Source organism: Cylas formicarius, unplaced genomic scaffold, assembly GCF_029955315.1.
Source record: "Cylas formicarius isolate icCylForm1 unplaced genomic scaffold, icCylForm1.1 PGA_scaffold_10__41_contigs__length_53128322, whole genome shotgun sequence".
Classification (NCBI taxonomy): domain Eukaryota; kingdom Metazoa; phylum Arthropoda; class Insecta; order Coleoptera; family Brentidae; genus Cylas; species Cylas formicarius.
The window spans coordinates 41,957,237-41,974,121 of record NW_026844214.1 but is presented as its reverse complement, the minus strand read 5'-3'; the positions used below and the strand labels follow the sequence as shown (position 1 = coordinate 41,974,121).

The following is a 16,885-nucleotide window of genomic DNA, read 5'->3' as shown; positions in this document are numbered from 1 at the left end:
ATGTATTTTTTTATGTAAAGTATTTTTTTGTAAGTCGGCGTAAAGCGTTTGTCTTCATAAACTCATACGTTTAACCTCCATTGAAATAACTTTAAGATGCTAGATATCGCACATAAAACATCTAAATGAAAATATATTCAAAAAGCACCTCCTATAGACAGTAGTTGACAGTAGCTATGCTTTTTGTAGTTAAAATTAAACTTGCTTTCTTGTATTTCCTGTAATTCTTCTACACTAAAACATATTACCCAAACATCCTTCGTGGCTATTTAAGTGTACCTAAAATATTTGTGTGAGTCTATTTTCCAGTTCGTTAAATGTCAAATATATACGCATCTCTTTTTCTCTAATATCCTATTAGGTCCTCATATTTGCCAAATTTGCTGTTATTTCGTGAAAGAACAAAGTATTGAAAGCACAAATTATACAAGTTTGTGAGTACTATATGGAGATATTCATAACAAAAATGAAAACAACTCAGTCAGTTGGGGGGTGGCGCTTCAATTTTTACCACAGTAGGGCCACTGTATTACCTTATAGCTATAGGTTCGATCCAACAAAAAAATAAATATCTTTTTATAATAAAATTTACGAGTCATTTTTTTCTTTAATATATTCATGTTTCTACAATTTTACTTTATTTAGTTTCATGCGAATGGTTGTAATTCACCTTATGTTTTCAAAATCATTCAACAAAATAGAAGATTGATGGGATTAGGGCTAGAGAGAAATTCCCCATTCAAGTAACCAAGCTGCGCATTGATTATCGACGGGTTGAACTTTTATTTTTCCCCAAATGTATTGATTGGTAAAGTATTTACAGCGGCCTTATATCAGCCAGTAGCTGAAGCATAATATATCGTCAAAGATATTTTAAGCGCGTAGCTAAGTACCTAAAGCCCAGGCAACACACTGTACATGACCAGTTAACATAGAAATAACGAAACTAGTTCTCGGAAACCTCCCGTTTTCGAATGGCGTCGGGAGAAACGCACGTGGGTATGGCGTTCGACCATTTCCCATTCTTCAGGCACCTCAACATAGCTGCTCCCTTGAGCGCTAGACCCTCCTCGCACGTGAAGGTTATGTTCTCGCCGATCTTGTAGTAAAATTTGACGGACGACATGCGACCGCTGATGGTAGTGCCAGGATACGAACAAGCCTGGACACCTTGAGGAAACCGAGACAGAGAGTTGCTTAAAATTTTATAGTAATTTATAATATCTATAAATATGATTTTTCATACATTTTTATTTTTTTTTGGAAACATCTGAATCGTAGTCAAAATGTTTTGGTTGTTATTCATTATTTTAAAAGAAGTCTTTCGAGTGTTTTAATTTTGTGCACCCACTTACATTTGGGCAACTTTCCCGACCACCTGGAGTTCTCCTGACAAGCTATGATTGGTTGGCCTTCCATCATGTAGTCGGGGTTACAATTGAACTGCACCACGTCACCTGCCTTATACGGACCATTGCCCTGGATATAGCCATTTTCCGGAGGCTTGGGCTCGTCACAGTGCACCTCTGGCGACAAAATTTATTATTTTAAAATCCAGTTTCAATAATTTCTTTACGACAAAGATCTATCAATTTCAAATTTTAAGCACTTCTCGTAAACGAACTTAATGAACTCCATCCATTAAACTAAAAGAGTTCCGATAATGCAGTGAGGCAAATTTTATTGTTGTGACAAAAAATTATTTTTTTTTCCTTTTTCAAGAAATACAAACTAATAGTTAAATGGATAAATGACATGTCTATTTCAAATTTTTTTTTAAATTATATTTCTGAAAAATACGTCTGTTTTCCGGGCAATACATTTTTTTGAAACGTTAGAAAAGCTTAAATGTTTGGAATCTCTAAATAGATCAATTTGTAGATTATTAAGATTTTTATTTTATACAAAAAGTTAAAGAAAATAATAATGATCTCCAAATAATAATATATAATTAATTTCTTTACGAATATATCGATAAATAAAGGAATTAAACATTAAGAAAATGCTCAAGAGAAAAATAAGATTGCTTTCGAAAAATCGATGAGCGGGACGAGTTTGCAGCGCTTAACGTGAAGCAGCTTTTTATTTCAAAAAATCGATATAATTTTATTGTGCATGCACCGGACAAATTTTAATAAATATAAAAAAAATGTGCAACTAATTGCTATTTTGAATTATATTTTTCGAAGTATATCGCACACCCTGTATGATAGACAAAACCTGAAAATCTCTCAATACAGCTCACGATACTGTTGAATCTTTTTGATATTTTGTCCATAATCGACACACCCTGTACATAATTGAAAAAATTTCAGAAATATAAGTTGTAGTCCTGGGTCTTCCGCGTTTCCTGCTCCAAGAATTTTTCCAATAGAGTAAAAGGTATTCGAAAAATATTTTTTACGCCGTAATAGTCAATGAACTCATCGCGTCCAGACTGAACCTGAGGAAAAATGATTTTCATATGAATTTGTTCAAATATCTTCGAACAGCGGCCTATAATACTGAACTAGTTCGCCATATTTTCTTACGAATTTTGATTTACTCTAGAAAAAGACAATTTTCAGGGTCTTTTAGATTTTTGTCTATAATTGAAAAACCCTGTATAGAACCGGAAAAATGCTTGAAATAAAAGTTTCAGAATTTCAAAATTTTGCCGATCGATTGAATAGTTTGAAGGAAACCACGTTTTTCTGGAAGCCAAAATAACCAAAAAAGAATATTTGATTACGTCCGATTTTCACTGTTTACTATTTTTACTTACTTTACTTTTACTATTCTGCCAAATTAGAAGTTATAGCTGCAAATTTAGGTCACTTACTACATTTCCTATATAGCACGGAATATCCGGAACACCCTGTACAATAGATGAATACCTTAAATGCAAAAGTTTTAGCTGTCTGTACGGCCTATACTGTCGTATAAAACAAATTGCCTACTGAATCACAGCCTTCTAGTTATCACCAATTAAAAGAAGAACCCAATTTTTGTTTTTTTTTGCGAATACCGGACACACCCTGTATATTTTTGAAAATTACAAAGAATGATCACTTTTTAACTGCTTCTTGAGAAACGTTTTTTTTTTCTTAGATCCCTGTAAACACGATTTTTTATTTTTTTTAAATACTTCTCGAGCCCCAAGCTCCCCAATTTCAATAGGTTCCGTTAGGGGACCAAACGCTATTTGCGGCCCAAATTTGAAGTCGATAGCTTTAAATTTAGGACACTTTTCGTGTTTCATAGCAATGTCCAAAAAGAGTCGAAAATCGAAAGAAAAAGACTGACGCTGAAATTTAACCAAGGCGCTTTTTACATATCTTATGCACCCCACGGGCTGTTGAAAAGGAGAAAAGGTTGAAGCGTCTAGCTTAAACAGTTCGGAAGCTATCGTCGAAAAACGTAGAACGGACAGGCAAAAAAAAATTTTTTTTACCCTGATTCGTTCTGCACCAACGGCGGCGGTCCTCTAGAACCTACCGTTACCGAGATCTCGAATTTAGTGCGGAGCGCATATACTTTCGAAAAGAATCGATTTCATCTATTTTTCGAAAGAAATAACAATCAATCATTTTTCTATCACGTCATTACCATTCTTTAGTTCACTCTCGAATCAACCTAAGAGCTACTGGACAAATAATGGCATCGCAAATTTTCATGTCGTTAGAAAAATCAATAATATTCACTTTTTCAAAGAAACTTTCACAGTCTACTGTAATACTTTTTACAGAACTTCTGGATTCCTCCTGCGTCGGTTTTTGCCGAGTCGAACTTGCTTCGCCAATCATCCTGTTGGCTTCTTCAGAGCTTGACTAAAACTGGCTCTCATTTTGCCCCGTACCTGCTTACATATTGTTTGATGGGGGCGGTGCTAAACGAGGCGCATAACCACCGTCTCGGATGACTGATTGCCATATTGAGACAGGTATAGACCTGAGTCGCTATTAAGATTGTTAGGTTATTTATAGATTATTAGGTTATAGATTTATAGGTTATTTATAGATAGTCTCCCCGATTTTTCGTTGATAGAAGAATTGATTCCATGCAAGAATTTTAGTTTTATCGAATAAAATTTTATGTCCGGTTTCTCGATTGTGTTCGGCAACAGCTTAGTTGCCTTAGTCGTAAGGCTCTTTCGTGTTCTTTGAGCCTAGTTGATATTTTTCGTCCGGTTTCTGCAATGTATTCTTTGCCGCATATGCATGGAATACTATAAACTCCTGGCATTTCAAATGGAATTTTATCTTTGACGGACCGAAGATGTTGAGAGATGGTGGCGAGGAAAGTGGTAAATTTGGTTTTGACGTTATACTTTTTTAAAACTTTTGATATGTGATCAGTGATATTTTGAATGTAAGGAAGGACCACGGGGGTAAGTGTAGGATTGCTTTCGGCCTTATTGCTATTGGAAGGTTGTGGTGAAGTTTATTTCTTGATGGAACGCTTAATATCTTTAATGTGGAAATTTTTAGAGAGAAGAGCAGAGTTAAGGTGTTTTAATTCTGGGTTCAGTGACTCGAGTTCAGATAGTTTTACGACTCTCGACGCCTTCCATCGAAAACCAAGATTATGGAAACGCAACGTCGATGATACTGTTATTATTTGGCCTCATGTTCAAGAAATCCTAGTAGATTTTCAAGGACATTTAAACTCTATACACCCTAACATACATTTTACCATTGAAATAGAAACTAATAACCTCCCATTCTTAGATATTCTTATAAATAGGAAATCAGACCTAACAGGGTCATTGTGTTTACAGAAAACCTACAAACACAGACCGACACCGGAATGCATTGTCACATCACAATCCGGCCCAAAAATCATCGGCTATCAACTCTCTGGTTTACAGAGCCGCAAAACTATCTCAGCCTGAGTCATTGAACCCAGAATTAAAACACCTTACCTCTGCTCTTCTCTCTAATAATTTCCATATTAAAGGTATTAAGCGTTCGATCAAAAAATACACACATCACACCCTTGATGAGGCCGAAAGCAATCGTACACTTGTCACTGTGGCCCTTTCTTACATTCAACAAATCAATGACCACATATCAAAAGTTCTAAAGAAGTATAACGTCAAAACTACTTGTCCAAAAAAAAATCTCTCAACATCTTAGGTCCGTCAAAGATAAAATTCCATTTGAGGTGCCAGGAGTTTACAGCATTCCAGGCATATGCGGCAAAGAATACATTGGAGAAACCGGACGAAAAATATCAACTAGGCTCAAAAAACACGAAAGAACCTTACGACTAAGGCAACTAAGCTGTTGCCGAACACAATCGCGAAACCGGACATAAAATTTTATTCGATGAAACTAAAATGCTGGCATGTAACCATGTTTTCTGCCAACGAAAAATCCGAGAGTCTATAGAAATCTATAAACAACCTAACAATCGCAACTCAGGTCTCTCATAAAATATATAAGCAGGTACAGAGTAAAATGCGAGCCAGCTTCAGTTAAGCTCTGAAGAAGCCAACAGGATGATTGACGAAACGTCAGCAATTTCGACTCAGCAAAAACCGACGCAGGAGGAATCCAGAAGTTTTGTAAAAAGTAATAATATTCACCTTCGCACGTGGGAAAGGGCGACGCCCAATCTCCCGTGTGTTGGCACACGGTTTCGGCAGGTCCCCGCAGTCCATATCCGCTGTCGCAGGTAAATACCGCTCGCCCCCCCACTTCCCTTGACACTACCAGTACTTTAAGGTGCGGCCCTAGCTCTGCACCTACCTCGCCACATTCAATGCCTGCGGAAAAATATGGGAACGCGTGTTTTTAACAGGGTCAAAATAAAACATTTTCTCCGACTTACTCTCGCATACGGGAAAGGGGGCGCTCCAGTTCCCCGAAGGTAGACATACGATCTCGGGCGCGCCTATGAGGGCGTTCCCGTTAACGCAGTAGAATTTGATGCGGGTGTTCATTTTAGTGCTCTGGGTGCTCGCTGTCAGGCCACGTCTCTGGGGTATAGCGGGACAGTGCACCGCTAAGATAGTAAATCCGTAGAGTAATGTAAAAATCGTATATGGCGCTATGTCACGTCAAAATCGTTTCCTTAACTAACCAAAACTAGACTTAACTTTTTTTAAGTCATGTCAATAAATTAAAAATTAAACTAACCTTTGACAATGATTTCCACGGAATGTGTGTACCTCGCCGGGGTCACGCACGTAAACAATCCGGAATCGTCCTTAGATGCGTGGAAAATCGATAATCTGTACTCCAACTGTGAATCCCTTCCAGGATCTGTAGTCCATCCCTCGGGATACTTCCTATAGTCGTGACTTACTGTCCACTTCGGTACTCCGAATCTCCTGATCCACAGACACTCCATATGCAATATGGTGCCCGGGTACACTATCAGCTTGCCGTCATTGGACTGAGCTATCGGACCGAGTTGGTGCCTGAACAATATCGTCGGAGGCTTCTCCATGGAATAATCGTTCTCTTGGTTCAATCCGAAACAAGCCGGTTTAGGTCCGTCCCAGTCACCTCCCATACACCTTCGCTTGTTGGGTCCTACCATAGCGTATTTCCCAATGTCCACGCACCTGCTGACCAGTACGGCTCCCGCAGGAAACTCCACCACTTCCTCCTTGATCTTCTGGTCGTTGTAGAATGACACCACGTTCGGTTCTTGGTTGCGAAACACGCAGGTACTGTTACTGCTCACCATCTGGGCAGCCATCAAGTCTTCGATATCTGCGGCATGGTGAGAAAAATGACGCGGATATCGCTACAATGTAATCTTCGAGCGGTTACCGCAGTTCAAAGATCTCCCGATCCAGCTACCGTCTTCGCAGACTATCTTCCATGTGGTTTTCTCACCCATTATGCTTTCGATGCAATTGAAGGTCACTTCGCTACCGTCGGGGAAATTGTTTTCGTCATCCACCAGAGGCTCACCGTTTCTGTAGATCAAAGAACCACGCACCCTGCAATCAAGGAAAGCTTAAGCAAACAATTATTTGCTATTTGATGTCGCTCACTTCGCGGGAGGTCCGCAAGGTTTGCCCGTAGAGGTACCGTACTCGATCACGGTGATGTCGCCACCTTTGACGATGTCCTTGCCACCCAAGTAGTGAGTTTCGGGTGGCTCTTCACCATCCTCTCTCCTGCAGGCAGGGTGTTTCGGAAACAGATCACCCAGTAGGCACTCTATCGGCTGAACGGTAGATGGTATGTAATCTTGGTCGCATTGGAATGTCACTGAGGATCCGTTAGCGATGGTTAGACCCGCGCGATATCCCGAAGTGTACTGCCCGTGAGTTATTTTTGGCAGTTGACAAGGTGCTACATAACAGTAAGTTTAGAAAAACTGGAGACAAATTACGACCGTTAGGTACCCGGAGAACATTCAGGGAAAGCAGTAACCGCCCAATCACCGTGCCAGCATCTCATGTTCGACGAGCCTTGCACGCTATAACCTGGTTCGCAACTGAATTCCACCACCAAACCGTTCGAAACCTCCATAGTGGAGTTCAGTGGTTGCATGGTGTCTATTTTGCTAGTATTGTCCGCCTCTACCAGTTTGTAAATTCCGAATGGCGTTTCAGGAACAAAACAGGGCACTAAAAAGCAAGTGCTTAGGTGATTAGGTCGACTTTATTCAGTCAGTCAAGAATTCATCCTGAATCATACTTTACTAGTGTAACGACACGTCCTATATCTGAGCTCAAGCAGAGAATCTCCATTTATTAACAGTAGAATACTCACAGATAAAACACTCCGGCTTGTTGGGCCTCCATTTTCCCCTGACACACTTGGCCGTCTTGTTCTCTGCCATGTTGAGCCCGTACCCTTTGCCGCACGCTAATTTTACTATCGTCCCAGATCCAAAAGATACGTTCTGATCTCTCCCGTGCTTGACGAACTCTATGTTGACAAAGGGTTCATTCTGAAGAGCATCGCACGCTCCACCTGTACCATTTCTATGTTTAGCTTTCGGCTTCTTCGTTGGTGTGATATCATTGTCTGGATCAGGAATGTCTTCCAGTTGGTTCCTGCCTTTGTTACCTCTCCTGCGAACCAACACGTTCCAAGAGTTTCACTGAGAATAAGGGCACCGTTCGTGTTACCTCACTGAATGTTGGGAACTCGACCCTCTGTGACTAAGTCCTCCGACAGCCCTGCTACCTCCTCCTCCTTTTAGCCCTCTCTTGGTCCTTTGGTGGTACCCGAGAGCATTCCGAAGTTGTTCCAAGATGTAGACATCAACGAGTCTGGGTTTGCGACTGCGCGGCTTGTCGGAATCATTGAGGTAAGCGTGGTGGCGCAGGATGCTGTCTAATTCACTGAAGCGCTTGTCTCTTGGAGGAAAAATTCTGCGGTTTCGATGGTCTACGAAAACGCACCTCGGCCTGTCAAAGGGTAACCATCTACCGTTCCTACAGATCGCCTTAGAAGGCCCTAGAAGGATGTAACCAGGTTTGCACACGAACTCGATCAGCTGGCCTTCAGAGAAGCGTCCCAGATTGTGCTTGCGATAACCCGATTCACCCACTACGAGAGCTCGGAATCCCAAAGGATTCGGGCAAGATTTCTCTGGAAGATTTTTATTGTGGGTTTAATCAATTCGGCTAATTTAATTCATAAAATAGAAAGCGTATACTTCGTTACAGGCGTTACTCGGAAAATAATATTTAAAAAATCGTACCGTCTTCAGATACGTCTCTCCTCAATCTTCTCAGATAATACCGCCCATCACTTTTCCTATAAACGTCTAAGAAACCGCTACCCTTTTCCTCGTCCTTGACCGACCTCCTTCTGCGGTTGAACCGGAACCTAGGATGCTCCCCTGGCAAACACTTCGGGAGTTCAGATGGGCTCCACCTACCCCCCACACAGGTCGCACCTGGTGGTCCCTCAGCCAGCACGTACCCCTTCTCACAATCGTACATAATCTGCTTATTATTGGCCACCTTTTTTACATACGGACGGTAATCGTAAAGCCCCATGTTGCCGACCAGAAGGATTTTTCCATTCTCCACTAATCCGGGATAAGGACAGAACACCTCGTCGCACTTAGGTACCATACCAGTCCAATTTCCGAATGAGCACTCAACGAATGGGTTACCTTTCAACACGTAACCATCCTTGCACCTAAACTTAGCCTTCATGCCGTGTTTCATTTCCGGGGCGGATACCATTCCATGTCTCGGCGCCTTCGGCAGACTTTGACATCTGCGAGAAACAACGGAATCAGTACTGTGCGAGTCGAGAGGTTCGGGATTATCACTTTGCCGGTTCGCACTTGGGCATCTGCGTCCAAGTGCCGTTATTGCAGGTTACTTTCTCGTGGGTCCACTGGAACTCGAACTTCGGATCGCAGTCGACGGTCAACATTTCACCATGAGTCACTACAGTCGATGTGGGGGCAGTATCGTTCCTCGACAACAGGATAACTCGACCTTTCGTCACGTGAGGCACCACGCAAGGAGCTGAAACACGATACATTCGCTCCCACTGAAATAATTATAAGTTTCGCTGATTTTACCGTAACATTTTGGTAGCGGATACCTCCATTTGCCGTCTATCTGACACACCGTCGACGAGTTTCCCTCCAGCAACATCCCTTCGTGGCACCGGAATATGATCGAGGCTCCCAGACCTGTTCCACCTTCGATGTTCTCCAACCATCCGTTCCACAGCCTTCCTGGATGGCCGCAATTGATTTCTGGAATACCGTCAGACCTCGTGAAGTAGGATAGATAGAACCGTCTACTAAAACTCACCTTTGCACACGGGTTGAGCTCCGGACCATTTCCTATCTGCGCCGCATCTCCTAGTACTTTCTCCCACGAGAGTATAACCGTACTTGCACTCGTATCGTACCACCGAGTTGTAACTGCAGGAGGTGTAGATGGCTTTACCATGGCGTGGATTTTCCGGTGGCGGGCACTGGACCGCGGTCACAACTACGCAGCATCGACCAGTGAGTCACAGGGTATAACAAAGGGCATATAGAGGGGGTGGCTTTCACTAAGGGGTGGGGCTTGTGACGATGAGACGACAGACGGATGGTGGCGGATGGACGTTGTTTGCTGGGTGGTAAAGCCTCCCAAAATACAAGCGTAAACGCCTTTCATAGAGAGAGGACAATAGCGTTTGCGCTTGTCTTCTGGTGGACTTTGCCAAAAAAAATAATGGCTCCCAATAAAGAATACCACGAGTAAGAAAATTGGGAAGGGCACTTTTATTGGGAACCATCGTTGATTCCGTTGGTGATACTTACGAACACAGGTGGGCACCTCTTTCGGAGTCCAAGTACCGTCGGCTTGGCAATACCGTTCCGTACGGCCGACCAGTTCGTAACCTTCAGCGCAGTGGTACGTGATGCGACAGCCGAAAGTGTAACATTCACCTGCGTGCCATCCGTGAGAGATGTCGGTGGGGGTACCACAGGATCTCGCTGATATAGAACACCTTAAATTATGCGACCCACCCTGGAACTAGACTAGTTTTACTTACGCTCGCAGGAGATGTCCGGTCCGTACCAAGACGCTTGGTTGTCAATGGCTAAGCACTTGGCTCTAGGGAACCCATTAGTTACGTAACCCGTGTGACAGTAGTACTGAAGTGTCGAGTCCAAGTCGAAGGTTGCCTGTTCCGGTAAAGCGTTGTGTCTTGCGTGGTCTATGGTCGGTGGCGACAGGCAATATACTGGAAATACGATTCAAAAATCTCTGACGGGTGAACCAGAAATGTGGTGGAAAATAGTAAAGATGTTTTTTTATTTTTGACAAACGTTTGTTTCTTTCTTGTTGTTCTATTATCATACTTATTCCACTGAAGTGGCTAAATATTATTCGAAGTTTGGTTTACTTGGGGGTTCTAGACATCAACAGCTTTCTGGATTGCTCCTGCGTTGGTTATTAATAAATCAAACTTGCTAACCTTTCGCCAACCTTCCTGTGGGTTCTTCAGAGCTCAACTGAGTTAAGAGAAAAGTTAACAGTTAAGCTCTAAAGAAGTCAACAGAATTATTGGTGGAACGTCAGCAAGTTTAATTGACAAACAACCGACGCAGAAGGAATCCAGGAGATTTGTAAATAGTATTAGAGTAGCCTGTGGAAGTTTCTTTTGAACTTTTAAATTGTTTGACTTCCTAATATCAATAAACCTCAGTAAGTTCACGGCAACTTACTGTTCTGCTTGCAGGCGGGCGCTTGCCCCGCCCACTGTCCGTCCGCCTGACACGTGCGACTTTGCAGACCCACCACATGGTATCCGTGTTGACAGGCGTAAGATGCGCGCGCACCAAATAATTTGCCGCTGGTGGTCACGGTACCAAAGGAGATTTGCTCGGGTTCCGGACATTCCCGATCTGAAACGCATTGATTTATCAACCCGATCGCAACAGAAACAGCGGCAGGTTACCCGGTTTTATGCACGACATGCCGCACGCTCCGTCGCACAGGCATTTCTTCTTCTTGCTCTTGCAGTCCTCGTCGGAAGAACATTTTCTCAAACATTTTTGACCCTGAAATCAATTGGAGTTGTGTTTTTGGTGGAGATCAGAGTACGGTTTAGAATACCAGCAGCGTAGCTTGTTCCTCGTCTCTGGGACATAGTGTGGAAGGTGAATTCCTAGGGTTCTTGTAAATTTTGCCCTCGTCCTCGACTTCTGAAGACTCATCCTCGTCCCAGTCGTCGTCGTCTTCAGAAGGAGTCGCGATCGTGGTGGAGAAAGCGCGAGCTGAAAGGGGAGGAAAATGATTGGGTACGCTCCTGTACGGTGCCCTCACCGCCAGTTGAGTATTCGATCGCGTTTCCGGGTGTCGGAAACAGAAGGTTTTGTGTTATATCTTGAAATTTTAAACCGACCATTTTTAACATGTGAAGATGCATAAAATACAACTTTTACTGGCTGCAGTTTGTTAGAAAACGAATGCTAATAGTACGATATTATAAGGACATATCGCGTCGAATTGGGAAAAAAGAACACTCTTACATTCTTCCGAAAATCGACAACAAGTAGTTATTTTTCATAATATGAAACTATTATTACTGCCGGAAGCTAACATAAACACTAGTAAAAGTCACAGATGCTTTAGTCCACTTCTTCAATGTTTCAGTAAATTAACAGAATTTGGAACCCTGATTCGTGTTAAACAAATTGCTGCCTGAAAAGAGGGCTTTGACAAAATTTAAATCTGCTCTTGGAAACTATTTTTCTGTCGATTGCCCCACAACATTTTAGGTGTTCTTTAGTGATTCATACGAAGAAACTTCTCATAGATGAGTAAGGCGCTTCAAAACAAATGAGAAAATCTTAAAGGGTGATTCTTTGTTTAAAATAAATGGTAGTTTATTATATGTATAACGCTGCATCAAAATATAACCATTAGGAAGCATCGCGAAACAAATATGGCGGGAAAATGCAGCTTTCATAAATAATAATGTTATAGAAACACATTTCCCGTATAATTTCCCACTTTCTTAGAATGAGTAGAATGAGTATAGGGTGAGTCACCGATAGAGTAAGTAAATATCCCATTAGGTAGTTGTTAAAGTATATAGGGTGGCTCAAAAAAGTGACAGAAATAAAACTTTTTTTTTCAAATAGAACAAATTTTTTAATTTTGTTTTGAATTCGTTTTGAAATTCTTCAATAATTTTAAATATTTAAATTTAAAAAAAAATAGTAGTTTTCACAAAAAAAAAAGATAACGCCATTATTTTTGAAAGTAGAACACTCATATTTGATGTTGGCGTGTCAAGTAAGAGATATATGTAGGGTGTTCAAAATAAACAAATATATTTGGATCATTTAAATTGAAAAATCTTATTTTAAATGGCTCACTATATATAAACTTCTGCACCGTTATAAATAAAACAATAGAGGCCGATCCAAATTTTTTGTCTAAAATAATGTTTTCAGTTGAAGCTACTTTTTGCATTAATGGTGGAGTCATCGTCATAGCATGCGCTATTATTCAACGGTTAATCCATTCTGGGTATGAGAAGTGCAATATCAAAACCATTGGGCCATTAATGGGCCTAGATATTTAAACTTTTTGCAGAATGATTAACCTCAACTTCTTATTGATAACATTGAGATGCAAAAAATACAGTTTTAGCAAGATGGCGCATTGCCATCGAGAAGTTCGAGAATTTTTAAATAATTACTTCCTACAGAAATGGATGGAGAAAGGTGGATTCATTGGAATAAACTACAACAGCAGAAGATAGCATTACACTATTGTCTTTTGATGTACAAAACTTATTTCCCAGCATTCCACCGATGGATGTGATAGATTTAGTAGATATCACCATAACTCGGAAACAGGTTAACCCATTGGTGAAACAAGATTTATTAGATTGCTTAAAGGTATCTTTAGACCAAAATTATTTTGAATTTAATGGACAGATTTATATCTCTAAAGAAAGTTTGATTATGGGAAACCCACTTAGATAATTTGGAAAATATCATACTAGAACATCCTTTAAGTAAAAGTTTTTTATGGTGGTATAGATAAGTGGATGATGTCTTTGCTTGCTTTGTTGGAACGGACAGACAATTGCATTCTTTTTTAAATTACATTAACTCATTACATAATCGTATAAAATTCACTATTACGAAAGCGCAACACAAATTAGATTTTTCAATATATCATAAACCTCCACACACGGACACAGTCATACACAGCTCAAATCACCGTTATACACACAAAATGGCTGCATTCAACTCTTTTATACACAGACTTCTTAATACGCCACTCTCAATAGAAAATTACAACAAAGAACTTAATATCATTCAACAAATTGCACTGAACAACGGCTACAATCCGTCCATTATAGATAAAATTATAAATAAAAAACAAACCGAGACAACAGTAAACTTTATTTATCCGAAACCTAATACAGAACACGAACAATTTAAAACAATTACATGCATAGGAGAACCTAGTGAAAAAGTTTGAAAATATTTGTCAAAATGTGGTTTAAAAATAGCTTTCAGAACTAACAACACAATAGGAAAATATTTGAAAAACAATAAAACGAAATGTCCAAAATCTCAAAAATCAGGTGTCTACAGGTTGAAATGCGGATTTTGTCCTAAAATTTATATTGGACAAACGGGAACATCCTTCAAGAAACGCATTAACGAACATAAAAGATCGTTTAGAAACGTTTAGATCGTTTTAGTCTGGATTCTAATTATGCTACACACTTATACACAGAAAAACACATTTTTGACGACAATTTTGATATTGTACATACAGCCACAAAAAGTAGAAAATTAAATTTATTGGAAGCAATGGAGATTAACAAAATGAGACATTCAAATGTATTGCTTAACGATAAATTAGATTTAAATACCTCTCCTTTATTGAACTTAAATTCTCGCAACAACATTAATTAAGGTTTTATGCTCATTTTTCGGTATATATAGTAGCAGGTAGTTTGTAAATATTACATTTGATAAAGACACGGTGCTGTCGAAACAATTGTCTTGTCATAATACATAATTTCGTGAAAATCTGAACTTTGAGTTCTTATTTATTTTGATGAATGGATTTTCATCAAGTAAAAGCCACCTCAGTTCAATTTTTAAAAACTAGTATTTCTTTAGAGAAAAGTAAATATTGAAAAAACTATTAGGTTTAGGTATGTATTATTAAAAATAGAAAAGTTGAAGAATTTCAAAAGGAATTCAAAACAAAATTTAAAAATAGCGTGATCCTTAAAATAAATTTAAATTGTACATCTTCTAACAATCTATACAACTTTTGTACCATTTTCTGATCACTTTTGAAACGAATGAGAAATGAAGTTTGCTCTATCATTGAGTCACCCTATAAAGTGATGGAATTAGAAAAGATAGTTACCTTTATCATGCTTCCTAACCAAATGTGTTAAACAATTTACAAAATGATAAGAAAAAACAACTTTTTTATAACCAGGTTTGTTTTCACAGGTTTCCACATAAAAAAATGAAACGTCAAACTTGAAGGTCAATTATCCTCCAAACATTTTCATTTTAAAAATACTTGATTAATGAAAATTTCTTAAATTAAGTTACCTATTAATACATAAACTTTTAAAAAAAACTGTTTTAAGATAAAAAAATAAAATTTTAGTTTACCTTTTTGGCATTTGTTTTGAAACGTTTTGTATCTGTATGATATATCTTGTCTTGTTAAAATTTTGATCTCATTCCCTTTTTGGTAATGATAAATATCGGCAAGTCAAAGGAAAAATTGTCAAAAATGAAGATGGGCGAGAAAAACGTTGTTGGCATTCACATAGATCCCATAGATCACATAGGTTTCATAGTTACACCAAATAATAAAACTGATCATAAAAATTTTTTTTACTTTGCGGAACGTTTCAGCCTATTTATCCCACGCCCTATCGTCAACAAGGAAATAATGTTTTTAATCGCAAAAAGTTAAATAAAAAAGGCGCGTAACTCAAATAACTTCCGGAGTTATTGTTAGCATACACGTGCGCAAACAAGGAAAAGAATGCGTGTAAAGTCTGGAAACGCATCTAGTTTGGGGGGAGGGTCGAACGGCTTAAAATAGCCAGCAATATATTACCACGTGTCCCGATCCAGAATAATAAACTTTCAACAGTTCAAATTCTCGACCTCATGAGGGAATCGAAAAATAATTGAAAAAACAAATAGATAATATAAAATTTTGTGAAATAATTGACAAATTTTAATGGCTCTAACTTCTGCAATGCTTGGACAACCTTAATGTGGAAACCACCGATAGAAAGCGCAATCTTTGGCTTCTTCGTTTCAGAAATATAGTAATCTTTATGTCATTTTGTTTTGATGACACGGGGAGAAAAATGACGAACTTACAAGAAACGTAATACGAGTCGTGAAAAAAATAAGAAAGTGTCGAAAGCTTAGTTAAAGATGCGAATAATAAATCGACTAGTAATTAGATGAAATAAGCAAAAATAAACGTTCCAATCTAGTGATTTTTAGAGGATATAGGATGCAAAATTTTAGTTTCAGTTTAGTTGGGCCAAACAATACCTATATTAATACCAGTAGACATGTACTACTGAATGTATTTCCGAATGTAGCTTTATCGGATACAAATAGCTCCTTAAAATGTATGTGTAATTTGTAACAAACATTTTTAATTATTTTATGATTTAACTTTTGACAATTAATAAACGCTGGTCTTAGCGTCCGCTGGCAAAACGTTATATACATGACTAAATTATCATATAAAATAACGCGTGTGTGTATAAGAAAAAACGAAATGAATGGGATGTTTTACATTTGAAATGCATAAATAAAATCCAATACTGTATTAGTTACTTTCATTTTGGGATTGTCTTTTTTTTAAATAATTTACATTTTATAATTATATTTTTTTAAATTAGCATCCAGGTTTTCTATACACAAATGCAAGCAAAAGGGAATAAATAAATTAAAGAAACACGGAAACACTATTGTTATTATGCATGCCTCTTACCTTCTTCTACGACGCATAGGAAAGCCAATGCCAAAGCGACAATGGACCACCACACGAACCTCATGACGTTTTTTACATAATGTATAGGGTCCTTCCGTCAAAATAATCCCTCGTACGCCCTGACGGTGTCGCGTACGCGTCGCGGCGCGCTCACATTTCACCGGGAAGACGCGAAAACAATGCCGGAAATTCGAAAAATAGAGACGCTGGTAAACTGAGCGGAAAATAACAATAGACTAGGGGAGGTGGCGGGGTGTGTGTGGATCACGCGCGAGATCGTCTCAGCATCTAATCGCCCGACGACGGGCGTCGTTTCGAGCGACGCCGGCGCAGGGCCCCATTCAGGGCCATTCCCGAATCGCCAAATATACTGTGGGCCATCTAGAGTTTTAATCCAGGCGACGAGGCTCTGTCATTTTTTCTATGCAAATGTTA

At 39.3% G+C, this 16,885-nt stretch overlaps 1 protein-coding gene across 2 annotated transcripts; it reads right to left on the bottom strand.

The window, feature by feature from the left end:
- Positions 1 to 595: 595 nt before the first annotated feature.
- LOC132706262 (sushi, von Willebrand factor type A, EGF and pentraxin domain-containing protein 1) lies at positions 596 to 16,803 on the bottom strand. 2 transcript variants are annotated; one of them, XM_060677499.1, is made up of 20 exons: positions 16,451 to 16,803; positions 11,540 to 11,700; positions 11,382 to 11,484; positions 11,149 to 11,328; positions 10,473 to 10,664; positions 10,237 to 10,413; positions 9,737 to 9,919; positions 9,499 to 9,678; positions 9,241 to 9,442; positions 8,659 to 9,185; positions 8,081 to 8,546; positions 7,719 to 8,023; positions 7,349 to 7,573; positions 6,992 to 7,295; positions 6,765 to 6,937; positions 6,123 to 6,704; positions 5,815 to 5,988; positions 5,570 to 5,749; positions 1,356 to 1,526; positions 596 to 1,170 (listed from the first exon to the last, which is right to left on the bottom strand). In XM_060677499.1, the coding sequence occupies exons 1-20, from the start codon at positions 16,512 to 16,514 to the stop codon at positions 947 to 949; spliced, it is 4,773 nt and encodes a 1,590-aa protein (XP_060533482.1). In that variant the 5' UTR covers positions 16,515 to 16,803; the 3' UTR covers positions 596 to 946. The 2 variants fall into 2 exon arrangements, with proteins under 2 accessions (XP_060533482.1, XP_060533491.1); XM_060677508.1 differs by having other exon boundaries at positions 8,081 to 8,411.
- Positions 16,804 to 16,885: the final 82 nt, after the last annotated feature.